The sequence below is a fragment of the Crocodylus porosus genome, unplaced genomic scaffold, assembly GCF_001723895.1.
Source record: "Crocodylus porosus isolate Cpor-Errol unplaced genomic scaffold, CroPor_comp1, whole genome shotgun sequence".
Taxonomy (NCBI): domain Eukaryota; kingdom Metazoa; phylum Chordata; order Crocodylia; family Crocodylidae; genus Crocodylus; species Crocodylus porosus.
The window spans coordinates 46201516-46216975 of NW_017728943.1; the positions used below are offsets into that span (position 1 = coordinate 46201516).

A 15460-nucleotide genomic window follows, 5' to 3' on the forward strand; every position below is an offset into this window, starting at 1 on the left:
ACCCAGTTGGCCTAGGCCTGCTGCTTTAAAGGAGAAAACCCATGGCAAACAGGAAAACCCAGATTCTTGCTAATGACTCATTACTTAAGCAATTAGCTGCTTGTTCATAGGTGTTCTCTCCTCCCAGTGCAGGGCTTCCTATGGGCTGTGTTTTGTGGCTGGGCTTGCCTACTCCCCTCAGTCGAAGGGAGCTGGGAGAGGCTCCCAGCAGCAGCTGTGTTTTCCGTTATTCATTTAACCAATATAATTACAGGAGGTTAAGTGAATATTTTTAAAAATAATATTTATATCCCTAAGATTTGCCTGTCTGAGTAGAGAAATTGGAAAAAAGCTGAAATGAACAGCTTTATTTCTTCTCTTTTAGGCTTTGGTTTGATGAATTTATAGGCCTTTGGGTTTCAGTTCAAAATCTTCCACAATGGGAAGGGGTAAGTATTTTCTTTTTCTAGGTACTGTAGAATAGCTTCATGTTTATAGCACTTCAGCATGTTTACAAAAAATAAACCCAACATATTTAATTTGGATGCAGTCAAATGCTGTTCTGTTCTTATCCTTCTCTTTTTAATGTGAAAATAGGAGATGGTAGTTATTTCATGACTCCCAACAAATTGTCACCATCTGAGTAAATAAGCCAGCAAAAAAGTGATTCTGTTTGTTTAAATCTTTATGTTCCAAACAATCAGTCAGTGTTTATGGGGATGCAAATGCTGTTTCAGTTGCTGCGAATTAGGATTAATTGGAATCCCATCAGTGTGACAATATTCCATGCTTCCATATTTTGTAGTGAATGAGAAATCAAGGAGGGGGGTGGGGTATACATACATTTTTCTTGTTTATTTCCTCACTTCCTGATTTTTCTTTAGTCGTAAGCATTTAGAAATAACATGGGAATGGAGGTTGTCAAATTTTTACATAAGACTTGTATTTAAATTGCTGAATTGTAGCATATGTGACATTTGGTTAATATACCAATGTTGAGGGGAAAAATGTATCTTGCCTCCATGGCAGCTGATGAAGGGAGTCTGATTCTTCTGTTTAAAAATCTGTGCAATAAATTATTGACATGTTTTTGGGTTTTTTTTTTCTTTCCTTCCCCCTAGCATTTAGTAAATCTTTTTGCTCGCTTGGCCACTGACAACATAGGCTACATAGACTGGGATCCATATGTACCAAAGGTAAGCTTGATTATTTGTTGAAGTAATTTTTGGTTCTCCTAAAATAGATCTTTGGCAGTGTTACCAAGCTAAATATTTTCTGTAGTGTCCACCTGGGCCATACTGTTACAGTATATAATCTAGGAAGAGGTTAGTATGTTGCATGAGTTAACTGGGAAGGGAATTGACATATTCCTGTAAACACTTAAGCACATGAATTCTACATGCACAGTTCCTTTTAAGAATGGGGCCTCATATGGTATCTTTTTGAAATGTGAAGCTTGTTGTGTTCTCTGAATACCTCAGATGTTTGATTTCAAGCTGTTCATGGCTTTTAAACATGTTCTATTTAATAAAAAAAAATCTGGTGTTAGTTTTCTTGCCCATCTGGAGCTGTTCTTGAGATGTGTTATGCATCCCTTCAGAAATTGAGTTACTTCTGTTTCAGACCTTCCAAATCTTGAGTTAGTAAAGACACAGTGGGGTACTTGGTTTATTCTGTGTTTTTATTATAATTTGAACACTGGAAAATCTAGGCCATTGTCTTTGCAAATCGTCCAACTGAATAATGACACTGGGAAGGTTCAGAGTAATGCCTTCATTAAATTAACTGCATAATGTAATCAAGTTGAGGAGTGAGAGGAGACCATTTCCCCAATTCTGTCTAGTTTTTGTGAAGGCTGCTGCTTGTTCATCATTTAATTCTATCTTTTCCTGAGAGAATACCCAAAGCTGTTCATTAACCATAAAGAAATAGACAACTTTTCACTGAATATTAAACTTATAGGATAATTCCCAGATAGCTACTAATGTCTTGACTTCTGCAGTATATCACTTTTAAACTACATGTTTATTAGTGAATGATTTGAGATTTATCAGTTTCTGCAATAATTGGGCTGCCTTTTTACAAGTCACTGAAATATTCTCTCTTTCTTTTTTAAGTTTAAGTCCATAATTTTCAGTTTCTGTTTTTTCAGTTTTATCCTGCCTCTAGGATGCACGTTTTATTCAGAGGTGATCAGACATGCATATGTGTGTACAGTTCTCTGGTGCCTGCAGTGTTAAATGTTGTGATATTTCTTCTAGTGAGCAAATTCAGCATAATGTGAAAATGCCTTTCTCAAAATAACCCTTTGCTGGGAGCTGGCATTTTATTTGTTGTCTACTGCTAAGAACGGGATCTGCAGTGCCTGTAGGTTCCCCGTGACCAAAATCACATGTGCTGTTTCGTTGCACAGGTAAAATTTACTCTAGTAAATTAATTACAAAAAACAAAAACATGCAGGAATAATTGTTCTGTTCTAAAATATTGTAAAGAAACGTAGAATTAGTACGTTATAATGCTCTTACTAACACTGAGTTACTCTTAAAACAGATATTTACAAGGATTCTGAGAAGTTTGAATCTTCCTGTGGGGAGCAATCAAGTTGTTGTTCCAAGATACTTAACAAATGCTTATGATATAGGACATGCAGTAATGTGGATCACAGCCATGATGGTTAGTATGCTACTTTTATAGTGTATCAAAAACTGTTACTGCAAAGCTCTAGCAGCTTTACAGCTAAAATGAATGTATAAGTGTCTTGGTATTCAGTTCCCTTGCAGAGGCTTATTTTTCTTAGGCTTTCCTTTTGTCTAATATGTATTTAAAAGTAATGTCTTCTCATTTATTTGGACCATTGAGCATGAGGTTTACTTCAGCCCTACTGCTAGTACCAGCTGCACTGGTGATGAAAAATGGAGTGCAAGGATGAGATTTATCCATAGTGGTGTTCTCAGTCTTAGGAATGAGTGAGATTTAGATCCTCTTCTTGGGACTTTCCTACTCAAAGGTCAGATTTTGAGGGAGTGTTTGTGTGCTGTAGGTGGGTGTTTTAACCCTTTAAAGTGGCAGTGATTATAAATATGTGTGCCTGCCAGTTGCTAGCTTTTTTGATGTTTTGTGCCATTATTCCCCTTGCTTCTATAACTTTTGGGGTAAGAGAACTCTGCCTTGTTTTATTAGACCCAGAAGTGACAATTATCTATGACTGATTTCAGGTATAGCTTTGAAAAAAATCATTTAGAAGTACAAAAAAGAACGTGATAATATAAGAGGGAATGGCTGATCAAAGTAAACCAGGAAAATCTGTGAGCAATCAAATTTTGTCATAAATTTATGACAAATCTAATAAAAATACACTGAAACTATCAAGAAGCCTCTCCATGCCTGACCCTTGTAACTCAATACAGTACAGTTGCAACTTATGTGGGGGTTACGGGGTTCCAAAGTCAGCGAGTATAGTTGAAATTGTGTATAGCTGAAATCATTGCACTCGGTGCCGAGCAGCCACCGTCACTGGGCCTGTACAAGGCAGCCAGCTGAGCATGAGCTCCCCAGCCATGCCAGCGCATGCAGGCAATACCATGCAGCGCTGCGCTACGAGCCGTGCCCCGGCCAGCACCTGGCCAGCAGCCAAGTGCGTAAAGCTGAATTTGCATAAGTAAAAGTACACATAAATTGCGACTGTACTGTTCTAGACTTCTTAAGTGCCTTACCCACTACAACCTGGAGGGGGAACCTAATCATATATTTTATCTTAAGTCTGTTGCCGCAAAATGTTGCCAATTCATTACAATGCAAGGTAAAATACTTCTGTAATATTACTGAAGTCACGACCCAACACAGGGTTTCAGGCCTAATTTTCCATAGACCATTCTCCTACTGGGGAGAACAGTTTAACTTTAAGTGCACTGGCCTGGAGCTGTGTTGCTTCATCAAAGAGTATAAATAGATGGCAACACTAAGAGCATTTCTAGTATTATGCCATTGCTTGCCAACATGGCATAATACTATGACTGCATGGAATAAAGTACTCCTTCTCTGTAGGTGCCTTGTTCTAAATGGAAATGCATGCTCAGGAAGCTGATGTACTGATGTTCAGATAGCAAATACGATTTTATTTTTTTTTTATTTTTACTATCTTAAAACTATGCTGTTTTTAAGAATGGATTAAAATATATCTCATTTAATTCTCAATATACATAAGAATTTCAATATGAATGTTTAAGAGAGATCTTTTGCAGTATCTCTTTTCATCCTGGTTATCCTATTTAGTGAACATTTTGTGTGGGGTTTTTTTTTTGGTTTTGGACAGGGTGGACCAAGCAAAATAGTACAGAAGCACTTGTCTGGGTTATTCAGTAGCATTGCATCCTTTTATCATCCTTCAAATAATGGTCGATGGCTGGTGAGTATTAAGTTTAAAGCTTTGATTTTTTTCAGTACTAAAAATATTTTAAGTTTTACAGTGAAAATGTAATTCTAGGACAAATGTCTCTTAAGTCCTTCATTTTTAGTACAGTGTTTGTACTGTTTTTTACAGATTACTGTAATCTACTATTTACTGTAAGATAAAATAATGATGAATATACTTTCTCTTAAAAAAATAAATACCAAAAATACACAGGTGTGATAAGGAAGGTAAATAGAAAAGTAGCCAGAAAATGAGCAAATACAACGAATTTTAACTGGGTACAGTGCCAGCTATGAAACTCAGCTTGTCAAAGTAACTTTGCTGCAATTATCTGTTGTACCTGTCAGTTTTAAAGCACCCATGAAAGCGTTATCTTTGGTTAAGTAACAGGTTTTTTAGCATTTAAATGGCACTTTACTAGTAAGGCATCCTCTAGTTTTGTTGAGCTATCCTATATAAATGCATACTAGAGGTACACCAATACATCAATCTATATCATATTGGCACTGATAAAAGGAAAATTGACGTTATCGGCAATCAGCTTTTTGGCTGATGTGGCCGATTTAACGTTGCCAATAAATGCTGCGTGCATGCGCAGCTGCAGCTCAGCACTCAAGTGGCCAGGAGCACAGTCTGGCAGCATGGAGAGCAGCGTCCAGCTGGTAAGTCAGTTGTGGGGGAGGGAAGGAGTATGGATGGGGACCCAACTGAGTTTCCTGTGGTGAGGGAGGGAGTGGGGCTGGGGTAAGTGCTGCCCAACCGGGGTGCAGCGTGGGACAGATGTCACTTGTCAGGGGGAGAGTGGAGGATCGGCTCCTGCTTCTGCATGCACCCCAGTAGGGGATGGGGGGGGCATACGCCCCCCAGATCTGTGCTCAGGGTTAGAGTGGGCTGGGCCTGGGGACAGTGCTGGGCTGTTCCTGGTGAGGGGGCTTGCCAGGCTGTTCTCAGGGCAGGTGGCAGTAGCGCTAGAAATGAGGCTACAGGATGGGCTACAGCCACCCCAAAGTTTACTGTAGCCCCCCATTGCAGCATCGCTTGCCCAGTCCCCCCACCAGGAAGAGCCTGCCCTCATCCCGCACACACATCTGGGGAGCATGAGCCCCCCCCATGCCTTCCCAGGGTGGTGGAAAAGCTCCCCCTCCTCTTCCCACACCCCTCTGGATGAGCTGTGGCTCCATCCTGTGCCCCGTCCTGGCTGGGCACCACCTGCCGCAGCTCTAGTGCCAGTCCCACTCTGTTTCCCCCGCCTCCCCCTCCCCACAATGCTCCTTTCCCCACTTGCCATCACCCCTTTTCCCCCAACAGACTTGCGAGTCGGACACTGCTCTCCAAGATGCTGGCCTGCATCAGCAATCAGATCAGTATTAGCTGATCTTACTTGTTAAATATCAGCCATTGGTATCAGCCCAAAAAATCTCTGTCGGTGCACCCCTAATGTATACCAAAATCTCATTTTGATTATTCAGTGCAGAATTAATTTTTGTTCAGTACTCGGCTAGTTGGGTCATAAAATCCACTGCTTAAATATTTGACCTAAAAATAGCATAAAATGTTGGTATTGGATAGAGTAGAAGTAGACAACCTTTTCTTATATTGCATCAGGGTGCTGGCTTAACAGGGCTTAAGTCTGAGGTTGGAGGCCACTTCCAACCTAACTCATACCTTGGCTACAGATTTGACTGCTTCCCCTTGCCCCCACCCAGCTTTGCCACTGCTCTTGCTCTGCTGTCCATTAACCAAGCAAATTAGTCTTACCTACTACACTGCTGAAACACCATTATGGGAGGCCAGATAAAATGACTCCATGGGCCAGTTCTGTATACATATAAATAATATGAGTTTAAAACTTTAACATTATGGTTCTCAACAGAACTGTGTGTATCTGCATCTTTCCCTGGATGGTATTCTTTGAAGTAAGAGATAATGTTATCATTACTGCTAACATTTAATAATAATAATAACAATAATAATAAACTTAGGTGAACTAATGAGAATTCATGCGGTCTGGATTTGTTTTTGTGCAAGTGCATATTGGCCAACTTCTAACACAGTTGCCAGAAGTGGTACAGGTAGCCTCTGTATGGCACATGGTGGATTGGGAGGGAGCAAGGAACAGAAAGCAAAGTAGCAGATTGGACAGGAAGCACAGGAAAGTACGCATAGCAACACATCAGGCAGTGAAGTGGCAATGGAGGGGCACTGGGGGAAAGTGAAGAGCTAATTTGTGGCCCACCTGCCAGAGAGGTTTGCCCCACTGAGTTAAGACAGTGTTTTATATTATTAACCCTTGTTATAGGGAATAGGTGTTTCTTGATCTATACATGTTGATGTCTTTCCCAACCCTCTGGGTAAATAAGAGTCCACACAGTGGGAGAGCTTTATAAAGTCGTGATGCTTAACCTCTACAATCCATAAGCCATATCTGGCATAGGGTTTGTCCATTGGTCCAGCATTATTATGCATCAGTGCAGTCTGGCATGTGGGGGTCATGTCATCTGCATCACAGGGCTCCCTGTAGATCTGAAAGTTTGGCAGTGGAGCAGTGATGGTGTTAATTGCTGTGGCTCTGGGAGCAACTAATGCTGCTAGTGTTCTCTTGCAACCAAATTTCCAGACCTGTGGGGAGCCGTGTGGGCTGAATAGCATGGCTTTGTGGGCCAGAGGCTGAGCACCAGTGTTTTAATATCCTTACAGTTGGGTTTCTGGGATTTTGCATGGTCCTTGGCTGGTATAGTGCAGTTATTGTGCACCCTCTGCATGCAGCAGACATCTCCATGGTATCTAGTAGTGAGCAGAAGTTAGCATGGCAAGACTGCCCTCACTGGTGTTAGGAGTCTGACTCTTCAAGCAGCACCTCTAGAATAACAAGGGTAGTTTCAGTATTCCAGAATATTCCCCTAGCATGAGAGTGCAGAGGATGCCATTGAAGATCTTCTGTTACTGGTAAATAATTTTCATTTATCTGATTAGCCACTGTACAAAAGCTCTAGGAAAAATAAAGTGTATAAGCATGTGTTGGACATTTACAGAAATGAGTAGGAGTGACACAGTGTAGCCTGTACTGGTGGGTATATCAGCCTCCATTGCACATCTTGATTACTTTAGATTTTACTACCTTTCAGTAAGTAGTTTTTCCTGTTGTGTAGTTGCTTACGTGTCTTAAGCTACTATGGCTGACCTTTTTTTTTCTTTAACTGCCTGTTGTATGAATTAAGTTCAGGTCTTGCTGATGTCTTCTCACTGCTAATTATTGAGACTGATTCTGTTACCGCTGGTTATATATTCAACAGAACAAGCTGATGAAACTACTTCAGAGATTACCAAGTAGCGTTGTTAGAAGATTGCATCGTGAACGTTACAAAAAAATGACTTGGCTTACACCTGTGCCTGATAGCCATAAACTTACTGATCAAGATGTTACAGACTTTGTAGAATGCATTATTCAACCTGTTCTTCTGGCTATGTTTAGTAAAACTGGAAGTCTAGAGGCTGCCCAAGCCCTACAGAATCTTGCACTAATGCGTCCTGAATTAGTAATTCCACCTGTACTTGAAAAGTAAGTTGTATTGAAACCATAAAAACAATCAATGCAGATTTAAAAAAAAGAAGATGATGATTCAGAGTTTGTGCCTAGAGCACCTGTATAGGCCAGTACAATTCTTAATTGTTGGGGGGGATACTTGGGTTGGGTACAGCTTTTTGAACACGCCAGAATTTAGCATCTGGATTGGTCAAGGTGTGGTGGTGTATAAGAGGATGTTGTTTTGACTGGCTGCTGACGTGGCTTTTGGGTTGATAGCTACCATAAATTAGAATGGCTCTTACATGACTAGAAATTTTCAGGGTACCAATGTCAGATGGTTTGAGGAGTACCTCATAGCCAGCTTTGCACCACTCTCCCCTGACCTGTACTGATCACCTTTTTTTCACAGGTCAGGGTCTTGGCAAAAGTATACATAGGCATAATGCATATTGTGAGTGGCACATGGTGTGTAATATGCTTCGTAGTATCTTGATTTTTCAGTGTGCTGTGTCAGATCACATATTGCATAATTACAAGTCATTACACTATTTAGTCTGTTGCTTCTGATTTTACAGGCAACCACAAAATGCATAACTGGAATGCTTTGGGCCCCTACCAGTGGGTTACTTCTCATTTCACTCTTGCACATGCACATTCACCTTCCCAAAACAATCCATGTTGTGAAGAATTTTATGCTCAGCAACTTCCTACAGAAAACAATTGAATTTTACAGCGTTCAAAAAGTTAGCCTGACCAAATGCCAGATGATATGCTGACTCGAGTTCATAAAAACACTTATTTATATAAAACAAATGTATTAAGTAAACATTGCAACACTATGACAATTGTAAATGAGGCAGTAATGATATTCTTTTACCTGTTCATTCTGAGGCAGCAAGGGAGGTCAAGTGTAGGGATGGGGCAAATGGCAGAGGGGGTAAGCAGCTGAGGCACAAACACTGGGGAGGTTCTGTGGTGGGGGAAGAAAGCAACATAAGGGCCAATCATGAGGGGGACAGGCAGCAGGGGCAAGGTACAAGGGTCAGGTTTCTTGACTCCCCCCACTGCCTGCTCCCCTGCCACTGCTTGTCTTTTTGCAATCACTTTCGCTGCCAAAGCAGTTTGGAGTGAGAACAAATTGAGGACAATAATTATAGTCTGTACAAGGAAAATTAATGCATTTTCCATGTATAGCATCTAATTGAGGAATAGCTTTAAATTCAAAGTTGTCTTGGATTTGAGTAAATACTGTGTGTTAGTTGTATGCAGGTTTGAAGGATGAGAGCCTCCTAAAACTCCATTTGTGAGCATATATATGTGTGTATGTATGTATGTGTATAAAAATAATGTTAAGGCCTTGGATCTAGGCTAATCACATTATGATTAATTCTCTGTGCTAGGGCGGTTCATAACTTATCCATCAATGATTTTCTGAGATAACAGTAGTTAATAAGACTCAGATAACTGGAGCATGTTTGAAAAGAACAGTGTTATGAATCCTTTGTGAAATGAAATCTGGAAAAAGTTTTGACCAGTAGGTGATTTTTAAAAGGAAACTTTTGAAGCTGACATTTGGTACTGCATATCTATTTTCATTGACTATAGTTTGTGTAGAAGCTCAAGGTTATTCCTGTCTCTATTTTTGATATGGCTTCTTTTGAAATTGTATAGGACATATCCGGCACTCGAGACATTGACCGAACCTCATCAGCTCACAGCTACTTTAAGCTGTGTAATTGGAGTAGCTCGTAGCTTGGTATCTGGAGGCAAGTGGTTTCCTGAAGGTCCAACACACATGTTACCTCTGTTGATGAGAGCATTGCCTGGCGTGGATCCAAATGACTTCAGCAAATGCATGGTGAGCATATAACTCTCTTAATTTTTTAAGGTATAAAGTACTATTTGGCTACCTTTAAATTGCTTTGAGACCTCTTTGAGACTAATATTAAAGTAAATGGAAGTTTTGTTAAAAGACTTTGAAGTCATATCTTGGGCTAAAGATCCATTTCTAATTTTAGAAAGTCTTAAAAAAACTACTATAAACACTGGATAACACTATAGTGTGTGTGTTTGAACAGTTCTAAGCATTTTATTAATATGTTGAGTTCTGCTAATCTGTGTATTATGGACTTGCGTTGCATAATATTTAGTTCAGTAATCCGTGCTGTTAACTCAGGGCTGGCAGCATGTATTTGCCTTTTAAAGAACTGATAACACAGCCATTTGAAATCAGTGGAATGCCTTTTGCTTATTAAAATGGGTGCTTTTGGGGTCCTAGATGCCCATATGCTCATTTTCATAGACTTCATAGACGTTAGGGCTAGAAAGGACCTTGAAGATCATCACCAGGGACAGGAAGTCAGCTAGGGTCAAAGGATCCCGGCAAGATAAGCATCCAAGCATTTCTTGAATGGGTCTGAAGTAGGTGCCTGCACCACTTCTGGAGGGAGTCTATTCCAGGCCTAGGGGGGGCTTGGACAGTAAAGAAATTTTTCTAATGTCCAGGTAAAAATAGTCTTGGAGGAGTTTGACTGTTGGCCCTTGTTTTCCCTTGGGGTGCTCTGGTGAACAGAAGTTCTCCCAGGTCCTGATGTTACACCCCTTATGTACTTATAAGCAGCCACCAGGTTCCCTTGAGCCTGCGCTTTTCCAGGCTGAAGAGTCCCATGGCTCTCAGCCTTTCTTCATAAGGCCTGTTTTCTTGCCCTCTGATCATGCATGTGGCTCTCCTCTGGACTCTCTCAAGCTTCTCAACATCCTTCTTGAATTGTGGAGCCCAGAATTGGATGCAGTGCTCCAGCTGCAGCATCTCCAAGGCAGAGTACAGCAGGAGGATTCCATCCTGAGATTTGCTGACAAGCATCTATGGATGCAAGCCAGAATTTTGTTTGCTTTACCAGCTGCGACATCGCATTGGTGGCTCATGTTCATTTTGTGGTCAGTCATGACCCCCAAGTCTCTTTCAGCAGTGGTGCTAGCCAGTGTAGCACTGCCGAGCCAATAAGTTAGCTGTGGAATTTTTTCCCCAAGGTGGAGTACCTTACATTGCTATTAAACGTCATCAGGTTTGTATCTTCCCACTTACTAAGTTTATCCAAGTCAGCTTGGATCACTGGCTTGTCCTCAGCTGTGGATGCTACCCCCCAAAGTTTAGTGTCATTGGCGAACTTAGCCAGTGTGCTTCTGACACCAGTGTCCACATCGGTGATAAAGATGTTGAAGAGAACCGGTACAAGGACGGAGCTGTGGGGGACACCACTGGTCACGGAGTGCTGTAATGATTTGCTACCATGAACCACTACTCTCTCGGTCTGACTTCAGAGCCGGTTTCCCAGCCATTGGACTGTGGTGTAGCCGAGGGTGCAGTTGGCCAATTTTTCCATGAGGAGGCCATGGGACATCAGATCAAAGGCTTTTTTAAAGTCCAAATACATAATGTCAGTCTCTTCTCCCTTGTCCAGGTGACAAGTCACCTGGTCATAGAAGGAGATGAGATTGGTCAGGCAAGACCTACCCGCAACAAACCCGTGCTGGCTGTCCCTTAGGATGTTGCCCTCAGCCAGCTTATCCAGAAAGGTCTCCTTGATGATTTTCTCCAGAATCTTACTGGGAATCGAGGTCAAGCTGATTGGCCTGTAATTCCTGGGATCTACTTTCCACCCTTTCTTGAAGATGGATATCACACTGGCCTTCCTCCAGTCTTCTTCTACCTAACCTGAGCATCATGAGTTTTCAAATACTTTTGTCAATATTTTGATCAGATATTTAGACAGTGTAAATCAGTGGAAAAGGGCAGGATTTTTGGTAGGCATGCTAGAAATTAGCCCTGTGCCATCCCAGAGTGCCAGTCTGGTCCCCTTGCCCTGATTGATTTGCTTCCTGTCCTGCGCTTCTGTTCTACCTTCTGTTTCCTATCCCTTATGTTACTGTGATGCTTGCCCCTCCCTGATCTGCTGTGTGCCCCACATGGAGGCTGCCCACACACTTGGGGGCAATTATACTGCTGGTTGACCACCCCAGTGTAAACAATTTATACAAAACATCTTATGGGGTGGTTTTCACAATTTCAAACTTTTTTTCATCGTAACATATCTGCAAATGGGATTGGGCCGATTCTTGGAGGAAAGGTACATCAGTAGCTAATGAGCATGGGAGTTTGGGATACAGCCTCTGAATCAGAACTTCCTAGTCCTTAAATGCTGGAGGCCACAAGTAGGAGAGGAGCAGTAGAAAAAACCTTGGTCATATCCTGCTCCCTCTCCTTTTCAACATCCACTCTCTGCCACTGTGTGATGCAGCATACTGGGCAAGGTGAACCTATAATCTGACCCAGTAAATGGCAGTTCTTACACTTTTATATTTTTACATAGGAGGTAAATATTTCCCAAAATTCAATATATAACAAGATGGCTTTACTAAAAATTCAGTTACTTTGATAGTACTAGTTTTTGTGGTAACTGGTACAGAGATTTCTGCCTGGAATGGAAGATAATTTGCCTGTTTTCTGCATAACTTTCTGGTCAAGCTTAATGCCTCGGCATGAACCCATATAGTTTGTTTCCAAGTCTCATAAGCTTTCGGTACGATAACATAGGAATATATATTAATATATATTTCAAATTCCCAACAGATCACATTCCAGTTTATTGCAACATTTTCTACCTTAGTGCCTTTGGTAGATTGCTCATCTGTACTACAAGAAAGAGATGATCTTTCAGAGGTAAGAATGCTTTGTAGACATAAAATATAACTAATACAGTTTTCCTGTCACCACATCTTCCTCCTTCTCTGGTTATTTTTTATTCTGTTGTTTCCTTTTAAGTGTAGAATAGGTGTGACAATTGGCCTCTAAACTAGCTTTTTTTCCTGCACTTGCCCTCAAAATGCTATTCCTGCATTTGACATAGACAATGGATGCAGAGACCTAGAGGTTAACTGTCCATGATACTGGACACTGAGCATCAGTCTGTGTTGTGGCAAACTGCAAGCCAAAAAATTCAGTTTAATATCTTCACTGTGGCCTCTAATGGCAGTTTTCAAAACTCTGTAAGACACGGGTATCAGAGAGAGATGGCCTGTGGGCTGGATCTGGCCTGCAGAGTCCTGTCATCTGGCCCCTGGTGCTGACTGGGTCCAGGAGTTGACCCAAAGGCAGCATGCAGGGTGCACCAGGTGGCCCAATGTGCTGCAGATGGTGCCCACTCTGGTAATCGCACTGCCCATTTCAGTGCGCATCAGCTTCATCAGTGCTGGCGCAGCTATCACTTGTGACAGCAGTTGAGTGCAGCCTCTCTGGCTGGTTCAAGATGTGTTGGATTTGGCATGCAGGGTGTGTCTGAGGGTCTGCTGTGGTCTGTAGAATGGCCCTGTGCCACTCATCTGACCTGTGGGCCCAGATGGGTTTGACACCCATGATACAAGGAAGTACAGCTTAAGCAGAAATTCTAGGATTTCAGGAACATCTTATGAGGGGACAGATGTTAATGTTGCTAAATCTACCACTAGTTACCACCAATAGTTAAACTTGTTGGCGATGCTAGCTGTCAGGATTTTAGTGGCTGCTTTCACCTGAGTGGATATGTAGCCAAAGTGTGAGGCCATGCGTGCTTGCAGCACAGTATGAAGATTAGACTGTGGCTTCCAACCTGTGGCTACAGAGAAACCCAGGTTGACACAGAACTTAGTATTGTAGTTCGAGTCTTTGCTTACTAACTTTTTAAAAATACTTTCAGTTTTTAAATTTTAGGATTATAAAACCCATTTTATTTTATTAAGAAAGTTAAGCATTCCATTTTTGTCATCTTTTACTTGGAAATTGTAGGTAGAGAGAGAGCTGTGTTCTGCTACTGCTGAATTTGAGGATTTTGTACTGCAGTTTATGGACAGGTAAGTCTGTAGATTAATTTAACCAAAGTAACTTAAATTGCAAGCCTCTGCTTTTTTTTTTTCACTTACTGTATTGATCAACTTCTATAGATGTTTTGGGCTCATAGAAAGCAGCACGCTAGAACAAACTAGAGAAGAGACTGAAACTGAAAAGATGACTCATTTGGAGAGTTTAGTGGAATTGGGCCTCTCTTCTACTTTCAGTACAATCCTCACCCAGTGTTCGAAAGATATATTTAAGGTATGTGGAAATGTTCATTTGAGGAAGGGAAATATGTCTCTATTTTATTTGTGGGAAGGATTGGTTTTCCATGTAACAAAGTGCTGATCCATTTTGTTTCTTCCCTTCCTAACACTTCAGACTTATTGCAAAACAAAGGAAAAGAGCTAGAAACTTTGCCACCTTTAGTGATACACAAAACCCTCAGATACTTATCATCAGTTAACAAGAAACTAAATCATGGGAGGAATTAAGAGCCTTGGCACACAGTGTGTACCTGTATGATTTAAATTGGTATAGAAGAATTGTGCAAAAATTAGGAGTAAAGCTACATTGGTGTAAACTTGAAACAGCGTAATTGTCCTCTGCTTCTGTCTTGAGGGTGGCTGTTTGCTCTGTACAAATTATTACAAGCTTTCTTGCTACCTTGTTGCAAGGCACTCTGCTATACTACTACCCTTTTTAGTCACCCTATTGGGAGGGCTACATGTCTGTCAACTGAAGGCACTGGGATAGCTTAAGCTGACATACAAAATGAAGTTAAACCTGTGTGTTCAATATTCTTCCTTGCATGTTGTGGTAACTGTTGAATTTTGTCCTTGTGTTACTAAAACTGTAGATTGTTTGAGTGCTTATGTGTTGCTTTCTGAGCTGCTTCGTTGAACGCAGGGTGCCTAAATGTGCCTTCCTTTAGTTGATTATAAATCTTATAAGTGTGTTGTGGTGCTATAAAACTTAAATTTGTATTTCATCTTACTTGCTTAGATGAAATATGTAATTATTTTGATACTGACACTTTTTAAATGTCGCTTTGAATTTCTTCCCTTTATTGATCTAATTTTGGAGGATGTGAGGAAAGGAAGGTACATATTTTATAAATGAGAGAGGTTGGTGATGGTTTTGTCAGTTCCTAGTCTGGAAGTCTGGGAAGTAAGTTAGGGCCTGTTGATCCTCCCTCCGCACACAGGGGGAATAAGATGGTTGTCTTCAGGGACTTGCACAGTAACAGTCTGCTTCCTGTTCTTTCTGTAGCTTTTGGTTTGTTGCTTTTTTTGGGCACTCGGCAATAAGTGTCCAATGTTCCTTCCCAAGGTAGATCCATGAGCATTCATTTTGACAATATTCAAGAGGTACTGCCCCAGTGTGGCATCAACTTGGGCCAGCGCTTATTTGTTTTCAAACATTTAAAGACAAATTTGTAGCGTAATTCTGTTGTAGACTTGTAATGTAAATGCCTTAATGGTTATTTCCATCCTCTGACTTTGTAATACTCTTTCTGCAAGATTTTTTGTTATCATTATTTTCTTTGTGTTTTTAACCAAATTAAAGCTTTTTTTATTATAGAGCAAATCTCTGCAAACATAATCAAACTTTGTAGCATCTTTTAATGGATACTACAGAGATGTTCCTTAGCATGCCAGCCATGAAAGTAAAGTCG

At 40.9% G+C, this 15460-nt stretch overlaps 1 protein-coding gene across 1 annotated transcript in view; it reads left to right on the forward strand.

Moving 5' to 3' along the window:
* PSME4 (proteasome activator subunit 4) overlaps nucleotides 1-15460 on the forward strand; it is a 115564-nt gene that overhangs the window by 30740 nt on the left and 69364 nt on the right. Inside the window, exons 6-14 of the mRNA XM_019549302.1 lie at nucleotides 365-428; nucleotides 1101-1175; nucleotides 2530-2652; nucleotides 4292-4384; nucleotides 7684-7949; nucleotides 9588-9774; nucleotides 12547-12636; nucleotides 13738-13802; nucleotides 13893-14043. Coding sequence (XP_019404847.1) covers nucleotides 365-428; nucleotides 1101-1175; nucleotides 2530-2652; nucleotides 4292-4384; nucleotides 7684-7949; nucleotides 9588-9774; nucleotides 12547-12636; nucleotides 13738-13802; nucleotides 13893-14043 — 1114 coding nt within the window. The remainder of the gene's footprint in view (nucleotides 1-364; nucleotides 429-1100; nucleotides 1176-2529; nucleotides 2653-4291; nucleotides 4385-7683; nucleotides 7950-9587; nucleotides 9775-12546; nucleotides 12637-13737; nucleotides 13803-13892; nucleotides 14044-15460) is intronic.